At 36.0% G+C, this 23,165-nt stretch overlaps 1 protein-coding gene across 1 annotated transcript; it reads left to right on the top strand.

The window, feature by feature from the left end:
* Positions 1 to 17,665: 17,665 nt before the first annotated feature.
* On the top strand, positions 17,666 to 22,276 carry LOC6645126. The gene is given in 3 exon segments (XM_002067774.4): positions 17,666 to 18,030; positions 19,472 to 20,619; positions 20,874 to 22,276. Coding segments are annotated over 3 exon segments (2,151 nt in total). The 5' UTR covers positions 17,666 to 17,968; the 3' UTR covers positions 21,815 to 22,276.
* Positions 22,277 to 23,165: the final 889 nt, after the last annotated feature.

Below are 23,165 nucleotides of genomic sequence, written 5' to 3' on the forward strand. Positions count from 1 at the left end.
ATATGTATATGTATCTATGTATATGTCACTGTATGTATTTGTTGCTGATATATCTATAATGATTTTCATTATGTTTTGTTGCTGCTGCTGATGGCCATACAAAACGAATTCAGTTATCAGTTTCATTTTCTTCTTTTTTTTGGATTGCTTGGGAAGAAAAAAAGTCCAGAGAATATATGCTTAGCTGTTTGTTTATGTCCTTAGCAGGCGCAAGTCTGAGCGCATTCAGCATTCGGGACTCTGTATTCGGTATTCGGCAGTCAGCACTCACGTTGCTTGGCTTCTTATAAATTATGGGTTTTTTGCCTTGTCTCGGTACATGAAAATTTCTACAACTACTTTTATTTCATTTCGTTACATTTCGTTTCGTTTTGGCTTTATTCTTTCAACCAACAACAAGAACAACTAATTTGCATATGCTTACTATCAAGACTATCAAGAAAATGTTTTAGCCAACCACACTCGTCCTCTTCCTCCAAAAAAAAAAAAAGTAGAAAAAAAGCATAAACATAAACATTGCAACTGCAATTTTACTTCAATGGGCCAACGGAGGAGCAGAGAGATATCTGAGGTACGAACAAATAACCAGGCCAGGCTTAAACATTTTTCGACTTGTTGAAAAGGAGACGACATGGCTAAGGGGATGGACTCAACATTTCTGTGTGGCATAAACGGGAAACTCTAAGGACATATTACCTGCTGTTGACATTTCTCAAACCCAACAGCAACAGTCGACAACCCACACCATGTTATCCCAACCTGACGGCAAAAATAAAACGTGAGGTCTTAGGTTTGTGGAAGATCTAAAGGGTTTCCTGTTCCGTTTCAAATACCCTGTGGCCTCAATTTGGTCAAAGGCCATGTTAAAACTTTAAAAATTTATAGCATTCATTTGCAAAATATCTCAAATAAGGACTCTTACCAAACTATATGGCCAACAATGTATACTAATTTTTATAATATTTACTTATTTATGGATATTTATCTGGGCTACAGGGTATCTATAGTTCGTGGATACAATTTCATTTAGATTCTTGAATCGGTTAGCTTTTGTTTTATCTTTTAGAAAAGAGGACGTCAGTGACTAGAGATTGTAATCCAGGGTAGGCAGACCTTCAGGCGAAAGTTAAATATTTAATTTCAATTAAAAGATAGGTATAAGGGATTTTAGTATTTCAACAATTCAGTATATTTTTATTTTCTTCCATTGCGAGGCTTCTGAAATTTTCATGGTGCATCATTTGTGTCAGGTCAACTTTTTTGCAATATTAATATCTTTTACACACAGGTGGGTGGATAGACCTTCTTTAAACCAATTTGACATTTGGAATATCTGTTCTACTTAAGCTATCGATCAAATTGCACGTTTACTGGGTTAGAAGGGTAACTCGAGTAGCTCGCATTTCGTGCTTTCTTGACGGGTTTGACGTGACGTTTACAAGTGTGTTGAATTTTAAATTTAAGGTGATTTTTGTGCTAAAACTTTGTTTCAAGTAAAATGCGTTTCAATTGGTACGTTCATTTTGTGGAAATGAAAAACATTAGCTCCTTCTTTGCCTAATCAAATGGAGGAATGTACATATATACATAAGTTCAGTGCTAATTTGATTGTACACACATACGAAGTAGTATATATTTGATTCGATTTGATGGCCAAACCCGCATTCCTGGCAACACATGTGATGCATACACATACATATGTAAACTCATCATCAAAGTGACTAGCAAATTTTCAAACCAAATGACCAATTCAATCATTTATTCATCGTCATGTTCTCGCCCGCAGCTTTGGCACCTTCTGTTAAGGTGATTAAATTGCATTAGGACTTAACTCCCTATGCATCATGATGAGAAGAGCAATGGGTGTGCCCAGTGCCAGCCATCAGTTGGCAAAGAAGGTGCGGAAGGTGTGTGAAGAAAGACCTTTGCAACTTTCAGTGATTGCATTTTGGGTAAAAGCAAATCCCAAACCAAACTAAACCAACCGAACCAATCAACGAACAAACCAGCTTCAAGCACTTTCAGTTGGCAGTTGAAAAACAAATTCCTTGTTTTTTTTTTCCCGTGTGCCAAATAAATGGCCAACTCAAACGATCCAAATCCAAGCCCAAAGACAAAAAACAAAAAAGAAAAGGGGAAAACAAACTGTAAGTTTTGCAAGACAAAGTATCGACCTTGATATACCTATACTCTCGTGACACATTATAAAAACTCATCACTTATAAACAGAGTAGTCGGGTAATTTTTAGAGTATAGAATTAACTTTGACACAGTAACACATTTCATAAAAATCTGTGGGGTTGCTCAATTCTATTTCCAATTTCATAACCAATTTACAATGTTTGTCCACTTCGCATATGTTATTTTTCTAAACATTGTACTGGATGCTACTGCCACAGCTGGGAAGGACGTAGAGTCGGGCAAAAAGAATGGATTAGAAACAGAAGAACACTTTTTCATGGAGATACAAGAACATAATTGGCCCCAACTGATGACTGGTGAATGGCTATTGGGACTTTGCGCTAAGAATTGTCAGAAATGCAAGAAAGTCAAGCACATTGGATACCAACTGGCCATGTCGAGTGTAGGCAGCAATCTTAAATTGGGCATTATCAATATGAATCTGTCCGGGAATTTGAGTCCATTGCGATCGAGCTACGACTTTCCTACATTGTTTCATGTAGTAAATGGTACATTCTGTCGTCTAGATGTCAATATGGATCAAACAACATTGTATCAATTAATCAAGAAGCGGGAGTGCTTATCGGCTAGGAAGAAACCATTTCAAAAACATCGAACATTCGTGTGGTCATGCCTATCCGTCCTTGTTAATAATGTTATCACATTATGGAAATCAGATGCTATTGGCGAAGATTTTAATACAACCCTTTGGTTTTCTCAACTGATGCTCACTACCTTCCTAACTATGATGATTTGGTTGGGATACAGTTGCTGGCGTACGGCAGTCTTTATCATACATTGTTTTGGACGATTGAGGTATATAGCAGCCATCCGCATAGAGCGAAACGAAAATGAAGTGGAGTTGGTGTATCGTGTTCTCGATAAAGTGATAACCTTTTCTGGATAATCACAATGAAATTAAATTGCTTTCCAGGAGAGAAGTTAAAAGAAGTTGGAAAACAATTGTATTTTATATCAATGTAATAAAGTTCAAGCAATAATTTAATTGTCAATGCTTAATTAATTGTTAAGTATCAATGGCTTAACTTGATTTGAAGAAAATGTTATCGTGGCCGTTGCTAAGAAATTAAAAATAGAAAAGGTTGAATTTGTAATCCAATTGTAAGATAGGTTTTTTTTTCATTGTTTGATTAATTGTTTATAAATCTCGGCCGATTGATTTTACAAAGTTAATTAATGAAAGAAAAAATTACTTGGTTTCTCTTGACAGGCTTAGAAAAAACAAAAAGAAAACCCATGCACAAAACAGTAGCTAGTCGTAATATATCCTTCCTCATACTTAATAGATAGATAGATAGGGTATACAAATGCATGTCAATGGCCCCCCGAACCCTTAGGGAAAGTCAGTGAAATACAAGCCACTTACTTAGTGCTGGTTCTGTGCCCATTTGCTTGGTCTCTTTCATGGTTTCTTTTTTGTACGGACATATGTACATATATACCTACTATATATACCTACATATAATTCTGTTTTGGAGGAACATCTAAGGATTACAAAGGCCAAGACAAGTCGTCTCTGGCATCACTAACAGCACCAGCATCCACACTTGGACACATATGCTTGTGTGAGTGTGTGTGTGTGTGTGTGTGTGTGTGCGTATGTATGTATGTAGGTGTGGGGTGGATGTGTGTTTTGGCATGTCTCAAGCATTTTCAAGTGCTGGCAAGCTACTTGTCCTTGTCTTAGTTTCACACCTTTATACGCAGTGAGTCTGGGAGAGAGAGAGAGAGAGATCGAGAAAGAGGGTGAATGTCAGAGAGAGATGGAGAGTATTTTCACTTAGCCACCTTGGCACTTAGGCAAATGTTCTTTACTATTTTTAGTTACTAACACTTTCAACAACCTACTTACGTTTTGTAATACCCTCCTGCAGTTGTTGTTGCTGTTGCTGCTGCTGCTGTTGCTACTGATGTTGTTGATGTTGACCTCATTTTGTTAATGCAAAACTTCCGCTGAGATTTGAAGCCATAATTTAATTAAAACATTTGCCTTTACTTTGACTCTTCTCTCGTTGTCGTATGGCTCTTCTGTTCTGGTTTAGTTTCGTTTTTTCGTTTCTTTCCGTTTTTTTTTTATTTTTTGTGGCTTATCTTTTGATAAAGGTGGCGAAGAAAACTGCTTGGCAATTCAAGTGTTCTGGCCTGGTCAGGACAAAAGCGAAAGTGGAAATAAAATCTCTGTTGCCATTGTGAAGAGTCGTCGTCAGTTTAGGTAGTTCCCTCAATTGTCAATTCCAAGGTAAGCATACTTGGCTTTTCTTTGTATTTGTTTTGGCTTTTGTCATGACGATATATATTTATATATTTTTTCGGTGGGGCCCTAGTGTTGGGCTCTGTTGTATATGAATATGTAATTTTGCCCTTTTACCGACAATACAAAAATTTTGACTTTAATTCCTTCAGCAGCCAACTTCAATCAGTCTAAAACGCGCTTCGCATAATCCCATTTAAGACTAAAGCCCAAGCAACATTATTTGTTATAACCAAAGCCTAGGCATAAAAATAAATTCTATTTGGCTTCTTGAAAAGGGATGAGGCTCAGCAGGTAACCCTGGAGAGTAAACTTAATTGCACTAGGACCTGTCTCAGCCTGTATTGCTCAATGTTGGTGGGTGTGTGTCTCTGTGTGTGTGTGTGTGTGTATGAGTGTGCTCATGGATAACACTGCGTATGAGCAATAAAACTTTAACAAGTTTGGGCGGGGCAGGTGTCGGGTAGTGGGTAGAAGGTAGATAGGTCGGTAAGGGGCAGGACTCCTGGGGAATTCCAATAATGTTGCTCTGGCACAGCGGAAAGTACGAAGTAAGAAAAACCCACGCACTTGTTTTATGCCGCATAAAAAATAAATAAAATAAAATAAAGTACAAGCTTTGAGGCGGGGCACGGCTAAAACTAAAAGAAAATGCAATTTATATGACCTGCACATTGGTACAAAATCCTTTCATAAAAAGAAAGTTTTGAAATCAATCAACTTTATGCCAAACCATTTCAATCCACAATCAATTGAAAAACTTAAAACTTTCACGAAATTACTGTTTTTTCCTTAATTTGATTTAAAAGAAACGTGAAATTGCGCAATGATTCGCCATTTTGATATGTTGGAAAATCCATTACAAACAAACAATTATTTCGAAATTGCCGTCAATACGATTAAAACGCACATTGCATCGATTCTATGTTTCTGCAGTAATCAAAGCATTACAAATTTTGGATTTTTTGACGGTCGCAATTGAAACCCAAGATCTCATTCATCAAGCCATCAACTCAGACTTTCGCCAATGTGTTACAGTTTTAGCGGTAGGGCAGTTATATTTGAATCAGTCCCAACAAAACTGACGAAAAAGCAGGCGGATTTTCATCATGGCTTTCAATATTGACAATAGAGATGGAGGATTTTCATCAGTGCTTGAAAAACTGACACTAAAGAGTGCATTTTCTTTAATACTCACTAAAGCCATACAATTTTTTTTGATAGAAAAGAGGCATTTTCATCATTGCCTACAATATTGACAATAGAGATATGTAATTTTCACCTATGCTTACGTTGAACGTTGAAGAAGGAAGATTTCCCCAGTTTCCTCGGCACACAAAATATACTTAGATTATTAAATATTTCGTTGATTCGAAAACGCAAAAACAAATGTTCTATTGCTTTAGTGTTTTTATCAGTGAACTGAACTAAATATAGTAGGTATTAGGCTCTTTTGTAACTATCTTGACAATTTTAAAACGTCTTCTTAATGATAAGTTTATATTTGCTTTGAAAGGGTAATTTTACAATTTTCCGCTTTCTATATCTAACAATTATGTATTTGTTCGATAAAAGTTGCTATTTCGTAGTCTAAACACTTTGGCCTTATTAATCTTTAACCTAGCCCACTGTTTTACTGGAATGCAAAAAACAAATAACAAAGAAAAAAAAACGCGAGCAAAACGGGAAAAAAATGATTTAAAAGGCATTCGAAATAGGCAAAAATGTGTGAGAAAATATGGTACCATAGAATGGCAAATGGCGACAACGACACCAACGACAATAAATGAGGCAGCAGGGAGGAGGAGACCAAAAAAAAAAAAACGAAAAAAAATAAATAAACATAAATTAGACTGAAGTTTTTTGTATGCGTGTGTGTGTGTGTGTGTGTGTGTTGTAGGCGCTACAGAAAATTGTGTAATTTTGTAATGAATATTATTTACACACGCTTTTTCGCTGCCTATACGCTCCTGTTGCGCTCTCTAGCCAAACCGACTATGCGTATTTGATTTCGAGTGTCTGTGTGTGTGTGTGCCTTAAAGTATGCAGCAGAAAATTAACATTACACGCACATACACACATATATATATATGTATATATTTGTATATACAGAGAAACACGTGGGCGCATAGATTAGTATGTATTAGTATGTATATGGCACACGATGGTGGCTCAAGTTTAATTGAGCATGGTATGAGTTTTTATGTCCTCGCTGTTTGGTTACGCTCTGCCCTTACCATCATACCCCCCTCTATCACTTTTATTTCTTCACTTCTTATTCTGGTATTGGGGTAGAGAAACACGAAAGAAGGCCAAAAGGTAAGGCAAAAGGCATTTTGGTCTTACGACTCTTAACCGCGGGGAATAATTTCGAAAATGAAAAGTGTGTATGGGCAACACACACACACATACACACACAGAAAATGAGGGAGAGAGCAAATGAGAAGGGAGTTGGTAGGGAGGACAGAGATAAGCTGTCTCACACACAAAGTGTGCTTAGCTTTGGTGTTGCGGCCTATCGAACGTTCATTTACCCCGCGTGCTAAACACATTGAATATTCTTTGTCTCTCTTTTTGCCTTTTTTCTTTTTGGTTCGCCAAAGTATTGAAAATGAGACCCCAAGCACTTGGTACAGTTTGTTCTTGCTCTTGTTGCTCCCTGACTCGCTGAACTTTTTCAGAACGAAATGTTTTCATGCAACACGCACTTAAAGGCATGGCGCGAAAAAAAAACAAATTGGTAAATTTACAAATTGTTCAATAAATTTGAATTTTAAGTAGTTTACAACGTGTTGAGAAAAATATCAGGAAATTCAGGAATCTGACTAAATTGCTAAATTTATAAGCACTCAATGTATTATAGAATATTTTGTAGATCTTCAAAGAAAACAAAAGGTACCCCATATATTTTATTGTTAGACTCATAATAGTTTGCGTGTGATTGATACTTTAAAATCTCTATGTGACGTGCCTGAATAATATAATCTAATATAAGCTAAATCACAACTTATATTGTTATTTTAAAACAAAATGTCGTTTACGATTGCTTTAACAGATGTTCAAGCACAATCGTTTAAATAGACAGAGGCAGACTTTCGTTCAAGGCAAATGTTCCTCTTGTCATCTTCCACCGTTACATTGAATGACTTTTCATATAATTTTCACATTTTCTTTTCACTTTCGAGTTCCCACATAAAAATGAGAAGTGCCTGTGTCATAACGATCAATCATTTTTCATTTGGCAATTTTCAGTTCAGTTTCTTTCGCCCTCTAACAGACATTTTATGCCTTTTTTAACTCGCCCATCGCCTGTTCCCCCTTTATTACCACCCTCTAACCTCTTTGGCAGTTTTGCCTATAAACATAACTTTAATAAATTGCAAATTTATGCATTATTTTCTCATTCCCTGCAAAATCAGCAAAAAGAATAAAAACACTCACTCAGAGAGTCATGGACAAGGCTAACTAACATAACTCTTCTAACGAACTTTCTATTCTCTTTTACAATTTTAGTTGCATGCATCTTTTTCTTCCGATTTCAATGAATTTTGACAGGGCCTTAACAATTTATATATGTAACAAATATATATAGAAAATTTAGAATAATACAAATTAGTTGTTTCGCTTTAGCTTTATTGCTATACTCTGTTATAAAGTAGTTTAAACAATAGTACATATGCCTTTTTGGGTTTAGGGTATACAAAGTCGTTAGATGTCAAACCAAAAGCAAACAATTGCTGACCAGCAATAGCTGGGTAGCTCTTTTGCCATTTTTTTAGGCATATTTTCAAGTCAAACTCATTTAATTTTATTATGACATAGCAGTAAAATTGTTGGACTATATAAAAAGAGAGAGATAGAGAGAGAGAGAGAGAGAGAGAGAGAGAGGGAGAAAGAGAGAGAGAGAGGATGACTTTGAGCTAGAGTTACTTTTCTACATAATTTAAGATGAGTTTTCCTCTTCTTTTTTTTTAAAGATTTCTTTTTTTTCTTATCCTTTTGGCTGGGACCGTCTGGGGCTGGCTGGTCACATTTTGTGTGTGCGTCTGGCAATTCAGTTAACGCCATTTTCCTTTTTTGGCCACAAACTAAATGTTGTTAGCCTTCTGCGTTATTGTTGCTGCTACTGCTGCTGTGTGAGCTGACGTCTTGTCCGCAAAATTGATGGCACTTTAATAGAAAGAAAATGCTTTCTGAATGGGGGAAAATCCATCGAACCGCGAACAGAAAATAAGAGGAAAGAAAATGTCTTAGCATCAACAGCGACAGCGGCAGCAGCAGGTACTTGATAATAAATTGAAAAATAATATTAAGCAGACTTTTTTCATTTTTTTTTTTGAAGATTGAAAAAAATTTAATTTTTTTTTTTTTTTGCTTTTGCTGTTTACATGGCAGAGTTACAGCGCGGACAGCGAAATGAACCGTGTCAAGGACTAAGATCAATGACAGGATATACCACCCCCTAACCTATTGACGATATCAGAAGTTATAGGAAAAGCCATTGAACTTGTTGTTTGATTAGGCAATAATACTGATGTTTGAATTTTGGAAACGGTTATTGATATTTGTCACCTTATTCTATAAACCACATTAAAACAGATTTCTCAATCAACAGCAAAATGGCTTATATTAAAACGGATTAAGAATTTTTATTGTTTAGAGTTCAAGTTTAGAGTTTCACATTGATATGGATTATAAAAAAGGATCTTTGCATGATTTCAATTGAACAACGTTTCTCTAATGTCACTTTATCATTCAGTGTGTATCTGTTTTAAAAGGTATTGGATAAGCATTTTGTCTTTGCCGAATAACTGTTGCGTTATTTTTTTATACCCAATCATTTATCAAAGTTTGAACAATCAAATATACTTATGTCTGTCACAAGTTTAAAGAGACTGGTCCCATCAGGCTCAAGCTTAGAAAATTTATTGATTTTTAAACAAACATTAGTTAAAGAATGCGCCACTGGTTGCCACAGGATATTCATAAAGTATTTAGATTAGGGTATTAGATGAGCCAACATAGCCAAATCATAAAAGATTATATAATTTTTCATGGTATTTCTTTTTGTTTGCGGGAAATTTGGTTTTGCTTGAGCGGATATTATTTTTGCTTCGGTTGACAGGCAACAAGGGAAACTTAAAGCTTTTGCCTTCCCTTCGGATAGCAGAAACTGGTTCATGTTGCTTCAGTTGCAGTCAATGAAATTTCCTGTCAGTGCAGGAAAAAAAAATACAGCAAAATGGATAAGAATTTTCATTTTCATTTCGATTCAATTTACTCATTTATGACTGCATCTTAGATTGTTCATTTCATTTGTTGGCTTTGTGATGATTCTAATTGAAAAGTTCATAAAAATAAAAACTGCAATAGCCAATTAGTTGAACCATTTCACTGACTTTCCAACATTGTGCGAAATATAATTCATTGTTTTTTTTTTTACGACAATCATTAAAATGAAAAGGCATCATAAAAATTTCATACTAAATTGTGCACATTTAGTTGTTTTATATTCAGAAAGGAAACTTTAGCCACGACTTTCATATACCCCTTATTGATCTTAAACCTAAGATCTAACTACATGCTAAGTAACATGGAAAAAAGGTGTTTGTATTTCTTTAAAACAAACGTCTTAAAATATTAAAACAAGTGTGTCAACACTGGCCACAAATCTACCCATTCTATATAGTATCATATTTAAAGGGTATCTGAATAAAAATAGAAAAAGTGACAATGCAATAGACAGTTTTTCATCACAACAATTTGTTTGGTGTTTGGTGTTATTTTCCACAACACGAAGGTGCGAAAAATTATATTTATTATCACGCTCAGCTGAACTGAAATGTCTGGCTACATAAATTCAATAATTTATTGACAAAGTGGCAGAGGGGCACGGTAGAGGATCTAGCAGGCTAGGTATAGTGTGGGGGGTAAAAAGAGCTTATGCTGCTAATCAACTGCCGATTGGCAATGGCCAAACAATGGCATGGCTATATAATAAACATGTCCATAAACAATAAACCGACCCATCCGATGGGGCCTAACGCAGTAGACAATAAACAAGTCCCCGATAAGCTTCACAGATTAATACATACAAACACACACACACTTATATTTACATATATATATGTACATATGCATATACACTTTTTTTGCCGCGGCAAACAAATTAAAATGTGGAATACAAAAAAAAATTAAAAGAGAATGTCATTTCATATGGTGGTAGCTTTAGCTAAATTGAAATGAATTGCTAAGGGGACGAGGCCATACACAGATGTTTTCAATAGCCCAGTAGCAATAGTGATGGGGCGACTGGAGGTTGGGAGGCGTGGCAACAAGTGGCGCCATTTCGCCCTAATGGTTTTTTTTTTATTCCTTCTTTCTTTATTCGCTGTTGTTTTGCTATTTTATTACCCAAAAGTGAATTGGTTAGAATTGAAGGACAAATTGATTGCTTATGGTGAGCATAAATATTGTAAGAACCTTTTGTTGACACTCTAACTAGTCCACGAATAAGTCAATATGAATGAACTAATTCATCATTGAGAATGGTTATCCCATGCCATAGACCTAGATCATTTCAAATGGTTCGCACTTGAATTGAATCTTAGGGCCGAAGATATTATAATAGTATGAAAGTTATTTCTGATATACATACACTATAGAATATATAAAATCTACAGAATTTACTTAATTTAACTTGTTTGTAGAGCTTGCATTAAAAGAAATTATCTTAATAATTAAAGATATTCCTATGAAGTATACCTTTCTTATTTATTATTTATATTAAAATAAATATATCAGTTAATTATACAAATATCGAAAGAATATCTAGAAATAGTAGCCTCATTTTTATTGGATATTCGAAGGTATTTTATTAACAATATAGTTTCCAGTAGCATCATTATAAAACCACTTATAAGTTAGGGTATATTTGGTGTCTAGCAATTGACTTGTAATTATTTATTTACTCTTTATTATTAGTCGCTAAGTAGGCGATAAGCTCAATTAATATGCCCCAAAAAGTATGCCATAAATATTTGATGCGACATAAACAACTTCCGCTCATCTCCCCCCTCCCCCGCTCACACACACACACACAAGCAGAGTGAGTACACCTAATGCGATAGAATTTTATTGTTCGAAAAGCCACATAAATTAATTAAAATATGCATATGGAAATGTATTAAATTAGTAAATAAATTTTAAGGCCAACCGCATGACAATTATGTAATTTGTTGCCCTAGACCGACCGCCTGACTGGTCCTGGATATTGTTTTGAGAATTTCAATTAGTCAAAACAGTTGCACTGGTGCAGCAACAATAACTACATATAATCTAAAACAATAGTCGACCAAAAAACAAAAACCAAAAAGTTATAGTGCAATCCATTTACAAAATGCAAATGCCAGGAGAGCGTAAAGTGGCAATTACCTTGACCTAACTGAACGAAATGAAACTAAACTAAACTAAACAAAAGAGATGGGTACTAAGCCGAGCTCATTCTATGTCACTGTCTCACTGTTTTTTGGTATGGTCTGGCCTAACCAGAGATCACTAGTCAACTCGAGGCTTTATGTTTTTCTAGGTTTTTCGTGTATTTTGTTGCTCTTGTTTGTTTTTGGCCACAAAACTCTTTGTGTTAGTGGCTACTTGATGGGTTTCCAACTGTCGCCATGACTGTCTGTTTGTTTGTTTGTTTGTTTCCATTACGCTATCTCTTTCTATTTGTTTGTCTCTTCCTGACTGTCTGTCTATCTATCTGTCTGTCTGACTGTCTGTTTGTTTGTCTGTTTGTTCAAGCTGGCAGGCCAAAAAAGCGTTTTTTGAATTCTTAATTACAAAATCCACTCATGTGTAAGCGTAAAAGTATGTGCTGACATGTATGTGTGTTTTAATGTATATGTGTCTGTGGCTTGGTCTGTCACATCACAAATATTTGCCCTTCCGCCATACAGTTTTTCGGCAGAAAATCATTAAGCAAATAGAATAAATTTTTCCATGCCAATTGTTAAGTCAATGCAAATTAAATGGCACATTAAAATTTTATCAATAGAACAATAAATTTTTCAAGTTTCGTATTTGTCGACATTATTTTAGTAATCAAAACCCAAATTTGAAGTTATTTTGAATTTTAGCTCACAATTTTTATAATTATTCGTCTATTGTTTTTTATTTGTGGTTTTGGCTTCATACTTAAAAATAATCAATCTGTTTTGGTCTTGAAAGTGTTACCAGCAGTTCTCTAAATGTGAATAAAAGTTCCTTCAGGAAAGAAACCATTTAAGATTTGAAATCGTCTTTTGATTGAACTAAACTATATTTCTAAAATAGTTTTCCTTAAAACTAGAAATATGCTTGCCCCTTTTTTCCTTCTTTTGAAGACCAATTCCCTTAATCAAAAGCTAATGGTAAAATGTATCCAAGAGAAAACCACATGGAAAATTTTGTGGCTAGAACTTCAAACTAAACGTACAAAAAGGAAATGTTGGAAAAAAACCACCAAAACATTTTAGCTAAAAAAAAAAAGAAAAAAAAGGAAGAAGGTGGAATATGCCCACAACAAGCCAAAGCAATTAGGCAACAATAGAAGCCCAGCAGGTCAACGAAAAAGGAGAGAAAAACAAGGACGAACTCGAAGAGGACAAAAGTCGACTTCAAGTGACCCTTGAGTTGAAGACAATGCTTTACGATCGTCATTACTTTTGACATAAAGAGTTCTATAGAATGTACATAGTTATGATCATATTTACATTTTGCGATTACGAATTTATATGGAAATGATGATCAACTTTGATTTATTGACCTTGATACATGAATGTGGGTAGGTAGCATAGCTAAGCCACCCTACAAATGTGCTTGTGTATCGAAAAGCTCACAATACGTTCACATGAACATGGCAAATGAAATTGCTAAAAATCAAAATATAGGCTATGGAATAGAAAATTTTTTTGGTTCCTGCAATTGACGTATATATATGTAGAGAACGAGAGAGAAAGAGAAAGAGAGAGAGGGAAGCAAAAAGGAAGTAGAAGAAAAATGTGTTGACAAACAGAAAAACCGCAAGTCATTTTGAAATTTTTGATTGTGTTTTGATTGCTATTGGATAACACGCACACAAACACATAGAAAATTTCCATTCCTTAATTTTTTTTTCTTTTTTCTTTTTTTTTTTTTTGGTTTGGCTTCTTATATTGCGTATACGCAGCGTGTGTCCAGCGTTAGTCCGAAACGAAGACCAAGCAAGTCAAGTGTTCAATTATTTACGCTTATTTCATTTAGTTTGTATGCCTTTTGTCATAGTCATTGTCCTTGATGATTGCTTACTGCTTCCGGTTTGGGTTTTATGGTTTTTTTTTTTGGGAAATTTTGCGGCTTCTTTCTCTGCAACACATGGCCACAAATGGTTTAATATGAGTGTGCGTGTGTGTGTGTGTGTGTGTAAGAGATGATGTGAATGTATATGCTTGTACATGTAATTTGAGAACCACTGAGGCAAAAGCACGTGTGCGTTTCGAACTGTAAAAACCGGATTTCCGACCCTCAAACTAAAGTAGAAACTGTAACCGAACGCTAAGCCCTTGCATAGAACAAGTGAAGTGCAGAACAGAGCAGAGCCCAGGGACTAGCGACACGAGAGAAGATGTGTAGTTGCACGTGGCTGTTGTTGGTTGGGTTCCTGACCTCTTACTGCCCTTTTTTTTGTGTTGCCATCTCTAACCCTGGCTCTGGGATGCTGTAATGATTTTTCCTAAAGCTCAAAATTTATGTTAGAACTTTCCCTTTTTTTTTCTCTTTTCTTCTTCATATGCATTTATTGTGTGAGGAGGAGAAGATGAAAAAGAGATGCTATTTGGTTGTAACTAACTACACATGAAGGGCTCTCAAGAGTCCAGCTCTGCTTCCTGCTTCAAGCTGCTTACCACACACACACACACACAGTCGAACACATGCACGCACAGTAAGTTTGCGTGTGTGCTCATTAGAAGGCTTAAAGCCCAGACAAACTATGTAGATACTTGTCTTTCCAATTTCCATTGTATGATGTCAGGCAAAGTTGCCTTTGGGGCATGCAAAAGACACAACAACTACATTTACAAGTGAGGCAAAACATTTGAATTGGGTTATGAAAAGAAGTAAGAACTTGAATTTGCACAAAATTTAGCTAGAAAGTACCCGAAATTCCACTTGACAATATGTGAAAATCTTCTTATAGTTTGTATATTAACTGAAAATATCCATTTTAAATTCCCAGAGAAATATAAAGAGTTTGCTAAATGAGGAATTAGCATGATTAAATATAAAAAAAAAACACTCTTTATGGAGTCATTAGTAAAATAAAAATATTTCTATGGGACTTTATTTTCTTCATTTGGATTGACCTTTGAATTTGGTCATACATTTATTAATTTTCATATTTTATAAGTATAATAGGCATATTAAACTTACCAATTTTTTTTGTCTTGATATTTTTTTTTATCTAAAAAAATTAGAACAAAAATTTAAAAATTTGTAGAGTATTAAGTCAAAGGTTTTTTCTTTTTTTAGTCTCTTTCTCCGATCTAATTAGATAGCACAGGATGGAATAAGGCAAGAATTGCAAAAAGATTATCACAATTTTCTTAAAATACTTGAACCTTTTGATTTTCTGAAACCTACAATGTAAACCTTTAAACTAGTTCATTTTTCCACGACTTTTAAAAGTCAAGTGATTATTTGATTAAAAATTATAATTGTTTAATCTACTCCCTTTCGTTTTTCTTTTTTGAGGTAATCAAAAGTTTAGATAAATAGCTGATAATTCGATTTTCAAAACTGACAAAATTAGGCTTAAGTCTAACTTGGGAAGTTTTTGTTTTTTAATGAAACAAATTAAATATTCTCTTTATCGAATGTTCATTTAATCTTGCCGCATATTTGGCCAGAATAAAATGATTACTTTTCAGTTTTATGTGAATGAAAAGTTGAAAAAGTTTCAATTTCAATTGAGTGTAATTGCAAATAAGAAATGATTTTAAATTACATTTACCAACATTATGTGGAAATAATGAGTAAAATGTTAATAACACATCAACGAGCCTATTGGATACAAGCAAGTAATTAAATGTGCATGAACGAGATCAGGGGTAGGATAATGATGGACTCAGACTGATTATGGTTACAACACAGCATTACGGGGCATTTGAGGCGAAACAGCACAGGACGGCACAGACGGCAGAGGCGGCATTAATAACTGCCATGGAAATGAAGCACCGCAGCCGCTAGTGAGGCAACATAATGGCCTCGACGATGGCTTCATTTAGATTGTCCTTTTAAATGGTTTCACTGTGGGTCTATTAAACTGCAAATGTTTAACTGTTGTTGTTGTTGTTGCCGCTGCTGTTGCTGCTGTCAGTTGTCATTGCCAGGCACTTATAGTAAGACAATGTGTTTCCCTACCCTACCCTACGCCACTCTACAACACTCCACTTTGCCCCATCTGAAAAGATGTTGCGGTCTCAAGTGTTGTACTCCTGCACGCTGTTTTTGCCATCAACAACATAATCATCATCAACATCGTCAACAAGTCACTAAGAGATAGACTTTAGGGTGGGGGTCAGATTGTGGGCATTACGTGACTTGCCGCAACTTTAGCGGTTTCCGGTCAACAGTGTCTTGGACCTTGTGTCTAGTCTAATATTTGGCATACGGTGCGTATTAGTTTCATTTTATTTTCGTTTCACTTTTCGCAACGGCAAACAGAAAAGTCACATTTGGTGAGGCTATTTGTTTATTAGTTGATTTCCTAGAATGCTTTCATTAAATTCAATTAAATGTGGCCACTGGGCAGACCACAACTTGAGCATCTTGAGCCAACGCCTACGCCTGTTGTCATGCTTCTCCCATGCTGAGAGAGAGACTTGCTTTGACTTGCTTAGAAATGAATTAAAGTGCTTTAATACAAAAAGTGTTTTATTTAAATATTTAATTTTCTCCATATCAGATATATGTACATATGTCATAAATAATTACTTAAGTCTCTGGTAAGCCAAATATGTCTCAATAGATCTATCTTTTGGAATTTCATTTTAATTTCTCGTTCTTGTACAGCTTCTCCCTGCAGTCGTCTTGGCTTGTTGGCCCTCCTAGAATGCGCCCTGTCCAAGCATATGCACAAAAGTTTCTATCTCTGAAACAAAATGAAAATCTCTCTAGCTAAAGACTTAATCACTTTAATGGCAGCTGAGGCAAAGCTTACAACTCACCCGCCCCGTCCACACCCGCCAAAAAAACAAAAAAACAGAATTGACTAGAACCAAAGAATAAAAGACACAAGGACCCACAAAGTGCAGCATGGAAATATTTTCTAAGCTTTTTCTTCCATCTTTTTTGGTTTCAGTTTCGGTTTCGGATTCGGTTTACGACCAAGAATATATTATAGAATGAAATAGAAATTCAACAATTTTGCAGTCGTCTTATGTTCACATTTATGTGCTAGAAATTTGTTATCCGACGTGTGATACAAACAAAAAAGACAACAACAATGAGTTTTAATTAAATGTTACAAAAGTCAATAAAACACAAGAGTTAGGCAAGCAAAATGGCATTCAATGACTGCAGCTAGAGCAGTGAAATATCCAGAAGCTGTGTATATATGTATATATGCATATCTTCTCCTTCTATCTTTGCCCCTCTCTGTTTCTCTTAATTTAGCTCATTCCTGAGACTCTAATTCATCCTTCAGTTCAATGCTTTGCCCATTCTGTTCTGTTTTACATCGTTCTTTTGTAATGTAGAGACAAATGACTTGTTACTGAAGCTATCTGGCCCATAGGGCGTATGCGTAATATTGATTGAATAGCAACTTCACTTGCTGGCCTTTCTCTTTTGTCTTGACATGCTCCAAAATTTCAGCCAATTAGCTTTGAATAGCTTTTCTGCTAGGTACGAGGGGCTCGAGGTGTGGGTGAAAAAGATTTTCTGCTAATACACTGTACGTCCAAGTGTATCATTAATAGCAAATTGGCTAGCCCTGAACTTCAACTTCATTTTGCAATTTAACTTCCGTTTTGCATGTGGCATGCAAATTTCTAGCCTTAATATTTTCTTCTACTCGCTTCACTCAATAATAAAAAATTGTGGATTATTTCATTTCAGGTTTTTTTTGTTGTTTCATTTTTAAATTTTTTTCCTTTTTCACATTTCTGGCCACGTAACTTGCATATTAAATTATTTATTGTTTGGTTTTCGAAAAGAAAAAGGCTATATTAATGAGCTGGCAAAGTTGTTGCTGTGGCACGTTGACAGCTTACAGCTGAAGAGACAAAGCGAGAGCGAGAGGGGAGCGAGGAGGACGAGGATAAAAAGAGGCCGACAGCGAAAACCGCAGCAACTACTGGACAGTCGACCACCACTGGAGACCACAACCAACCAGCAACCAACTCCCCAACCTCCCAGCACCACCAGTAGTAGTAGCAGTAGCAGAAACAGCCCAGCCCAGGATCCAACCAAAAACCGATTCCCATCATTGACAGCATGGTCACGAACATGTCGCAGCCGCATTATTGCGGCTCCAGCGTCGATGATTTTCACACAAAGTAAGTAATTGGGGAATGAAGAGGCTAGGTGGCTAGGTGGCTATGGTAGAAAGAGAACAGATGGAAAGAAGATTGAATTTGCTTCTTCTCTACCTGCCTCATGCTGACTCATGTCAGCATATTAATTACTTTTTTAAATGTAATTTACATAATGATTTGCCTTGCTCTACCCCGGCAATAACTGATGCGAACATAATGAAATTGTGTGTGTAATTGCCTGGTAAAAAGGTAGATAATATGTGTGTTTGTGTGCGTGTGTGTGTGTGTGTGTTTGTTTGTATGCCGGGAGGAAGAGCAAGGTTATTGCCACATGGCAAAAAGTATATGGGCCTAATAGTTAAATACACCATTTGGTAGCTATACTTTTATTGCACATGGGCACATGGACAAGTTGATGAAACTGAATTCAAGCATAAAAAATATTACCATAATTCTTACAGAAGCTATGTACCATGAAAAATATACTATGCCTAAAGGCGAAAAACGTTTTTGCTATTTGTAAGAGAGGAAAAAATAACATGAACAAGAACATGACCGAATGCTTAACAGTTTTTTATTGTATGCAATTTCCTTTTACTTTTAATCAGACCAAAGAACTTGCCTAGACAGACAGAAAGAGAGAGAGAGAGAGAGAGAGAGAGAGAGAGAGAGAGAGAGAGAGAGAGCGAGAGAGAGAGAGAGAGAGAGCGAGAGAAAGAAAAAGAAAGAGAGAGAGAAAGAGATTCAATTAAATTGAGTAGCACTTATTAGCAGGCTCTACCAGATATTTCATATGTAAATGTATTTTATATAGACATCACTTCAAGTAAATTGCTGTTCGATTTCGATTCCTTTTGCCTTTTAATCAGCAAAGCGATATATATTTCCTTTAGTTTTAGTCCTGAAACATTTTACGCTGAAATTTGGTTAAGTTCATAACAGTTTAATTAACAAAAAATTTGATTGAGACTTAGTTACTACAGCAGGTCTTAAAAAAATCAAAGATAAATACTATATACATACATATAAACACAAATAATATATATGTATATATATTTAGAATATTCTAAAGAGCATAAAAATTAACTGAATAATAAATAAAATAGTTGAAATATATAACAAAATTTACGGATCAATTACGGATTAATCACCATTTGTGATAGGGATCAACCTTTTGATAGCGAATCTTTGCGGTCTTACCAATAAAACTGATGTCTCTCTCCCCCGCTTCATCTCCCGCGCTTTCTCTCTAACGCTCCCTCTCCCTGAAATTTGTCTTGTATTGTTTTGGTCATAACAAAAACTAGATTTCAATACAATTTCTATGAACTTTAATTCAAGCCAAAAAATAAATGGAGATACATTTATTATTAAAGCACTTTATTTTATTTAAATTTAGACTTTGAAAATAATCTATAGCCATTTGTTAAAATGTAATTAATATTTTTATTTTTACCAACAGCTATAAGTATTTCCATGGATACTTTTCACTAATTGTCTGCATACTGGGCACTCTTGCGAATACATTGAATATAATTGTATTATCACGTCGTGAGATGCGTTCACCAACCAATGCCATACTCACGGGTCTGGCTGTGGCCGATTTGGCCGTTATGCTGGAATATATACCCTATACGGTGCATGATTATATACTCAGTGCCCGATTGCCGCGTGAGGAGCAATTAAGCTATAGTTGGGCCTGTTTCATAAAATTCCATTCGATATTTGCCCAAGTTTTGCACACGATATCGATATGGCTGACAGTTACGCTGGCCGTATGGCGTTATATAGCCGTTAGTTATCCGCAAAGGAATCGGATATGGTGTGGCATGAGAACGACAATTATAACGATTGCGACGGCATATGTTGTATGCGTTTTGGTTGTATCACCTTGGTTATATTTGGTAACAGCCATAGCCAAGTTTCTAGAGACTCTGGATGCCAATGGCAAGACGATCAAATCGGTGCCATTGAGTCAGTATATCATTGACTATCAACAGCAGGAGGATGTAACTATGCAAGTGATGTCGAGCACAACGCCAGACTTATCATGGTCGGTGGTTAGTGGTGAAAATAATGCCACCAGTTTGTTAACTCTAACTACAGTTGTTCCTTTGATAACGACAACCACGAAGACGACGAAGACAACGACTAGTTCAACAACAACAACAACTTTGGGCACTTCCTTGACAATGGGGGAGCGTAATGTCACTGTCTACAAGCTATATCACAGTGCTTTGGCCCTGCACGATCGCCCATTGAGAAATGCCACGTTTCTCATTTATAGTGTATTGATTAAATTGATACCATGTTTTGCCTTGACTGTACTTTCTGTACGCCTCATCGGAGCCCTATTGGAGGCAAAGAGACGCAGAAAAATACTTGCGTGTCATGCGGCCAATGATATGCAACCAATTGTCAATGGTAAAGTGGCAAGTCAGCCAAAAAGTTGCAAATTACTTGAAAAAGAGAAGCAAACGGATCGCACAACGAGAATGCTGCTGGCCGTGCTATTGCTATTCCTTATCACGGAATTTCCTCAAGGCATTATGGGTCTATTGAATGCTTTATTAGGTGATGGATTTTTTGTGCAATGCTATTTGAAATTGAGTGAGTATTTTATGTAATTAGCACATCAATCATACGCACAGTTGGCCGCACGGTTGATGTATTCTTTGAAAGGCAAATAACATTAACTTTATAACTTTGTATCGATTAATCGATTTCTATTTGTAATTTCATTTGTCTAGAATTGCACAAAATTCGTTTGGTTTTCTGTGTGTGTGTGTGTTGACTTGCTTTTTGCACATCCATTTTATTTATATATATATATATCTATGGTCGTGTTATTTTTCTCATTTTAGGTGACCTAATGGACATCTTGGCACTTATTAATTCGAGTATCAACTTTATACTCTATTGCTCGATGAGTCGCCAGTTCCGTAGCACGTTCACGCTTCTCTTCCGGCCGCGTTGGTTCGACAAATGGCTGCCACTATCGCAGCATGATGGCGATGCTAACGGCGGCCATGGTACCGGCAGCAATGGCGGTATGGGTGGCTATGGCAGGCAAAGGCTGGTCCATACAGATGCCGTTAGCAAGAGCATGGCTATCGATTTGGGTCTGACGACGCAAGTGACAAATGTGTAGCAGGAGAGAAGTCGTAGCAGGAGCAGTGTCAGGGGGGCAGCAGCTGCAGCTGGCTCTGCGGCTGGGTCTGGGGCAGTTTCAACCACAGTAACAAACAATGCAACAGCACTGGCAACATCAGCAGCAGCACCAGCAGCTGAAATTGAAGTTGATGGATGTGTTCGAGCTTCTAACGACATCAGTATGGTTGAAATGCTGCAGCACCAGCAGCACCCACTGACGCCTCCGTCGCCACGGGTCGGCGAAGGAGAAGGTGTTGCTGACATGCCCAGTTTAAGTGTGGATGTGGGTATCTCTGTTAACAGAAGACCTCGCAGCCGTGGTAGTAGTAAATGCATTTGGCCATCTACCGATTGGTTACGCAAACTGCGACACCAATCCAAAAAGAGCCAAGATCATAGATCTGAATTGGATCAGCAACATCAGCAACACCAACAGCAACAACATGATCAATTGCAACAATCTCAGCTAGCCAGACGCGGAAGTGTTTTAGTCATGGTATTGCTTAGCAGTTCCGATGAGGTAAAAGCCAAAGCAGTGCTGGTCGGTGAGCAGCAACAGCAGCAACAACAGCAACATCAGCAGCAGCAGCAGCAACAAAAACTTGATATAGATGATGATGTGGACGATGCCATCGATGCTCTTTGGCTGTGAATGGGAACAACAAACTTTTTTGCCCATTTGTCTGCACACTCCTCCTGTAAATTTATTATTAAACACACTTCATTAAGACCAAGTTAAAACTAAAAGAAAACGTAAAACAAATTGCTTATTTCTGCTTTCAAAAATAAAATAGGTAATAATAAACTTTTCAGGAACCCGCATTGCAGTTGCAGTTACTTGAGCCCCTTCGTAAACTGCTGTTGCTTTGCTTTGGTTCTGGTGAAAGGGTAAACATATTTTCACTTGGAAGCAGAATAACTCATTTTGTAAATTGATTAATTATGTATTTAATAAAATAAGTGATACTTGACCTAGTTTCCTCTAATTAAGTAAGTAAGTGCTAAGCGCAAAATTCAATAAATAAGAAGAGAACAACAACAGCAACAAGGACAACAAAAACATTTTTTCAACATAATATTTAGTGGTAATTAGTTTTATCAAATGTTTTAAGTTTTAAACTTATTAATAAGGAAAATGAAAAAAAAAACTGCAGTCTTTGGTTATCATTTTTAATTTATCCCAATGTTTCGCCTTTTTGTTGTTCTTTTTGATATTGAAATAAAAGTATGGATTTTTTTTCATGTACAATTTGTCAGATTCTTTTTGAAATGCCCTGGTAAGTATGCTATACATGGCAATAATAATTAAAGCCAATTTGAGTAACCATTAAATAAATACCTTTTCGCTCTAAACCACTTCATTACCAAAAAAAAAAAAAATGGTTTGAACAAGAGATTGTTTAATTATAATATAGGTATATTAAAATATTTCGTCTAATTAAACTTCTTGAATGAATCCTTTGTTAGAATGCAAATTTCTTTCAAAAAATTAATTTAATCTGGAGCAAATTAAGTTATTTTCCTCAAAGGAAAATAAGGCCCTATTAATGTTGCATCAATTAACATTTGTGTGGCTTGCGAGGCAAAAGGATTTTACGTTAAAGTTAACTATCATTTGGAGGGGGTAAAGCATTTCTGTTTAATGAAAATCCCTCTTTAAATTTCGATACGTTCACAAAACGGCTTTTAATTGTCCCTCACCAAAATTAAAAGCATTTTGAGCGCGTAACATAAGTCAAGTGATTGACACTTAACCATCGAAATGCCCGCATTTGGCGCATTTGATTGTCACTTGGCAAATGCGAGCCGAATAATGAGAGTGAAAGGCAAATGAGTAAATGTTGATTAATTGTAATTTTAATCAAGAAGGGCCAGAAACACGCACCAGCGTGCTGGTATACGACTACCAAGAACAAAAACTGATGACCCAATTTGATGTTGCTTTTGTGCCCTGTTAATGGCCATCATTTTGCGTTAAAGGCGAATTGTTGACATTAGAAATG

The sequence above is a fragment of the Drosophila willistoni genome (assembly GCF_018902025.1).
Source record: "Drosophila willistoni isolate 14030-0811.24 chromosome XR unlocalized genomic scaffold, UCI_dwil_1.1 Seg105, whole genome shotgun sequence".
NCBI lineage: Eukaryota > Metazoa > Arthropoda > Insecta > Diptera > Drosophilidae > Drosophila > Drosophila willistoni.